At 32.9% G+C, this 5,001-nt stretch overlaps 1 protein-coding gene across 1 annotated transcript in view; it reads right to left on the bottom strand.

Annotated features, from left to right (window-relative positions):
- Positions 1-528: 528 nt before the first annotated feature.
- Positions 529-5,001, bottom strand: part of LOC107194634 (elongation of very long chain fatty acids protein 7-like) — a 9,618-nt gene continuing 5,145 nt past the window's right edge. The window contains exon 7 of the mRNA XM_015584282.1: positions 529-693. Coding sequence (XP_015439768.1) covers positions 529-693 — 165 coding nt within the window. The remainder of the gene's footprint in view (positions 694-5,001) is intronic.

The raw sequence follows: 5,001 nt of genomic DNA, 5'->3' as shown, positions 1-5,001 counted from the left end.
AAATGAACTTGACGCTAAAGACATTGTTTTTCGATCGATTTTTATGGTCACGGCGACAGGTGGAAGGCGGACGTCCCCCTCTCGCCACAACAAAAACAGACACGTCCTTCGCACGACGAGCCGGAAACATTCGTTAGGCCACGTATAAGTTCAAACAAAATGTATAATCAAATATTTTCGTTACTCTTAGCAGAAAATTCAGGTCTGAAAGGGTTAAACCTAATCCAACATCTAAAATCAAAGCAAAAAATTTCAGACATATTTTTGCATATAACTGGGAAACTAAGGCCGAGCGACAGTATCATTGGATAGGGAAAAGTTGTTAAGAATGATAACCTTGACAATATATTTCAAGATCATCGAAATTAGTGGGATGTGCCTCTTTGTAAATAATTACCGAAAAACTTATCGATGAATAAAACAAGTTAGGATATTTTTCTTCTGTTATAGTATGTTAAATTTTCACCTTCAAATAGTCAGTCAAATAATCTGTATGCTCACCTTGGTACTCGTGGATCATCGAACCAGTTACTCGGTCTTTTTTCTGAGATACGATTTCTTGTAATAGTCGCAGAACATGTAGAATATGGTGAGGATCTGAGACATGTAGATATAAGCCACTGGTTTCCGATTCGGTTCACAGGAAGGTAACAGAGTTTGACATGTATGGCCTATCATGATAACAAATTGGAACTGCAACCACAAAGGAATACGTATTCATTAAACTTTATATTGCACGTTTTTCGAACAACAACGATCGCCAGAAATATTTTCACTCGCAGTTAGATTTGCGACTATTATTTATTAACGATTTTTCAGGTCACGAAAATTACGTTAACAAGGTGCAGTAAACGGTGCATTATCCCTTGACGATTATAAGCTCAGCAGAAAAGGAAAAGAAATAGCTACTCTAAGGGAGCAACGTGAAACGAGAACAACACTGTTCACGCGGAACAGGTTTATTAAGCTCTCTCCGCGTTGTACGTGAAATGACACTTTACCCTGTCGCGGTCCTCTTCGTGTCCCTTTTCCGCTTTGCATAGTGTAAACGTTTTGCTTGAAATTAAACGTCCACGTAAACCGATAAGTCGGTTCCGTTGACTTATTTCGCCAGAAATAAAAGTTCTCCGCCGGACAGATTATTTAATTAAAAAACCGTGTCTTCACCGCCCTTCCTTGTTCACCTTCGCGCTGGCGATCGTCATTTTATCTCGCTGTTGTTTCTCTCAGGGTTTCGAACCGAAATTGAATCGCTGTGCTCGCGAATACACGTATATAATTCTGCATCCCAGCACTTACGAGCTTTTCAGCCTTCGTGAAAACCTGGTTACCGAGTTAGGAAGGGCGATTCGTAAATATAACCTCGATATTCGCATTCCTTGCCAAATGCAACACACGTTCGCCCCGGCAACGTGTTTCGTATGCATTGAGTAACATATTTCGCCTTTTACACAGTGATTCGATAACTAATAGCGTGCGATCGTACTCTATACACATACGAACTATTCTGTTTTATTGATTTCAAGAATTTCCAATCAATTGTACCAACGCAATGGAGATTCCTTGTTTGGATCAATATTTTGCTTGTTACATAAACTCTGTTTGACCTACCCTTGAGAGTATATTTTCATGTAAACGCTGCAAGAAAAAGGGCTTTTTTTAGAATTTTCGTAAAAGAAAACTGTAACACACAGTAACAATCAGTCTAGGATTTATTAATATACATTTTAAGATATCAATAAAAATTTTTGTATGTTATTTTGTTTAATATATGTATACTGCAGAAACCAGCAATTACTCTGGCGTTAAAAATAAACGGATGCTCATACGGTGTAGATAAAATCTTCAGATCCACTCAACTGAAATCGAAAAACCAAAGTTTTTCTTAAAACTTAAAAGAACGGTTATCGTATCAAACAGATTCAGAAATTTTTGGTTAATCGATACATTTTTTATTTATCGAAACACTTTCACAAACACAGGTACCAATCAGACAATTTTCAATAAAAGTGCTTGATACAATAACCATCCCTATGAGTTTTAAGAAAAACTTTGGTTTTTTGATTTCAGATAAGTGGATCTCGAAATTTTATGTACACCATTTGGATATCCGTTTTTTAGCATCGCAGTAATTGCTGGTTTCTACAATATATATATTAAACAAAATAGCATAAAAAAAATTTTGTTCAAATCTTAAAATATATATTAATAAACCCTAGACTAATTGTTTATTCTATCTTTTTAAATTACAAACAATTCAACCATTCTATTTCTTTCATGAGTAGAAAGTAATATTTTCTGTCTTTAATGTGCATTTATATCATTTCTGCAATGATCGTTATTCTTTTGTTTAATTAAATCCTTTCTACCACAAGTTATATTTAGAATATTCTGCTAGCAGAAGTTTTTTTATTCTTTCTTTCATATCTGATTAGTTTCCCCAATATCAGTAAATAATTCGTTTGCTTGTCAAAACAAAACCCAAACATTTACTCTCATTTCCTATCATTTTTCCATTGTAAGTTTTCCTAGAGCAAACATAAAATAAAAACTTCTTTAATCTTCATTAAATTTTATCGTACTTTCCACATTCTGTAGATATTATGACTGGATAAAATCCAGAGTCCCATTATAACACTTCACAGCCATAAATCCCAAATATTTAACCATACTATCACGCTTGGCGTCTGTCCATTTAAAAATCCTTGTTTATCTAATTGTAAGTAATATTAAAGCGTATACATTAATGGATCCATTAAACTGACCGTAGCGTGAAACGTGGCATCATAACTTGGACTTGAACTGAACAAGCTTTTGTGAAAATCTGATTTATTCTTGTTGTTCTGGTCTCTAGCACGAAAAAAAAACATTGTTTCTGTATCCCCTTTCACGTTTATACTTTACGACTGAACGCGCTTCACCTGCAAATCTTGGCAAGCCTGTGAAAACATAAAGAATAGTTTCGGTGCAGTTGTAAAAATCGGTTACGTGAAACGTATTGAATTTTTTAGTTCTGTTCGGATGAATCAATTTTTTGAAAAGATTAAATTATACATTTTTAAACACGTAAATTCTGAAGTTTATACCAATTGAGGCATTGGGTACAAGATCAATAGTTCCCTTGCATTAGACACATTTTTTTTCTAATAACAGTTGTTTGTAGTTCTAACTACTATAAGTACTTCTGACTAATACTTCATTAAATTTTTAATATATTTAACTGCACGGGATTATATTTTTATTTAAAAGCTTGTGTTTATAAAGTTTGTCTTCTGAGTTATAGACACTTCAAAATGTCATTAATTTTCTCACACTGGATGCAATGATGTGTATTTTGAGAACGATTTTTATGCTTTTGAAATACATATATTATACAGGATGTCGTGTAACTGGTGGTGCAACCAAGTAGGAGATGATACTATATAAAAAAATCAGTCTAAAATAGAAAATAAAATTTTTTCATTTGAGCTTTCAGTTTCGAGAAATTCGACTTTAAAAATTAATCTGAAACGCATGTACAATTTGCCATAAAATTAAGTAGAAACTGAGGGCAATGAACAGACGCACTAGCCAAGTATTATTCAATTGCACGCATATCCAGCAGATTTTTAAAATCGTTTTTCTAGAAAATGAAGTCTCAAATGAAAAAATTTTATTCTATAAAACCATTACTAATAATTTTCATTCCGTATGCACTGACCTAATACTATTCGAGTAATAATAGTTCGCCTTTCAAGATCGTCATTACTCAGTTTATTCAATTTTAAATAAAATACCTGAAAAAACTATAACCAGTTAAGCGTAATAATTCTTTGAAAATTATTAACGAAGTTTTAGTTAATAAAGAGTATGGATTTTCTTAAATATTATTTCCTTAAATATTACTAATCTTAATAAAATCTATACCCTTCGTTAATAATGCAGAAAATACTAAAGATATTTGTCTTCAAAGAATTATTACGATCAAGTTGTAATTTTGTCCTATACAGTACGTGCAGTATACAAACACAAAAAAGATTCTTACGTTTTTTATGTCATTCTAAAGATGAGGCACAGGATACCAATATATGTATCTGACGTATCTGCAACTGAACCGTACTAATATTTGTAATACAAATATGTAAAAGTCAAAAGGACAAACAGTAGGAAAAAATCATTGAAGTCCACGGAAGCATATTGGAAGTAGTACTTGTGAACTATACGATGTTTGTAGATGTATATTTGCTTCGTATTCTCACACCTGATTGTGCGTGTCTATGTTTCATCGCGCGTTCGTCCGTTTGATATTCAATAGCACACACCAGAAGATAAATCTGTAATTGCAAACCGAAAAGCCTAATACAACCTGATAGGGTAGATTTTAAATTCTAAAAAATAAGTCAAAATAAAAATACTATCTTGTTAACTTGAACTAAAACTTCATTCTTTATAAAATGATTTGAAATGTTCGAATGTAATTGTAATAAACGATTTGAAATAAATGATTTGAATGATTTGAAATAGCTATCAATAATTATGGAAACGATGGATCTCAACAAACAAAATATTTATATCTTTTCACAGTTACCCTTACACCAAATAGTCACTACTATACCTTTGAATTTCCAACAGACATTATTCGCAATTTCGTTTCGACGAAATGTTATTCATTAACTGTTGTTTCTCGTCGCGATGTGTTGTTGGTCTCGATTAATTTACCTTAACCGTGTCCCTAAGCCCGACAGTCCAAATGTCGATAACAATTTCGCTTTCGAAAACTTTGTCGCGCAACGGAATGTAATTTTACGATTACACGATACACGCGTGCATGCACGGTGAAATGAGGGATTAACGCTCCCTGTACGGCAATTCAGTCGGCGCAACCAACAACGCCAACAATATACATATACATGTACACATACATATACATATACATATACATATACATATACATATACATATACATATACATATACATATACATATACATATACATATACATATACATATACATATACTATG

This window comes from Dufourea novaeangliae, unplaced genomic scaffold (genome assembly GCF_001272555.1).
Source record: "Dufourea novaeangliae isolate 0120121106 unplaced genomic scaffold, ASM127255v1 scaffold8, whole genome shotgun sequence".
NCBI classification, from domain to species: domain Eukaryota; kingdom Metazoa; phylum Arthropoda; class Insecta; order Hymenoptera; family Halictidae; genus Dufourea; species Dufourea novaeangliae.
The sequence above is the reverse complement of the archived record's forward strand: the minus strand, read 5'-3'. Positions and strand labels throughout refer to the sequence as shown.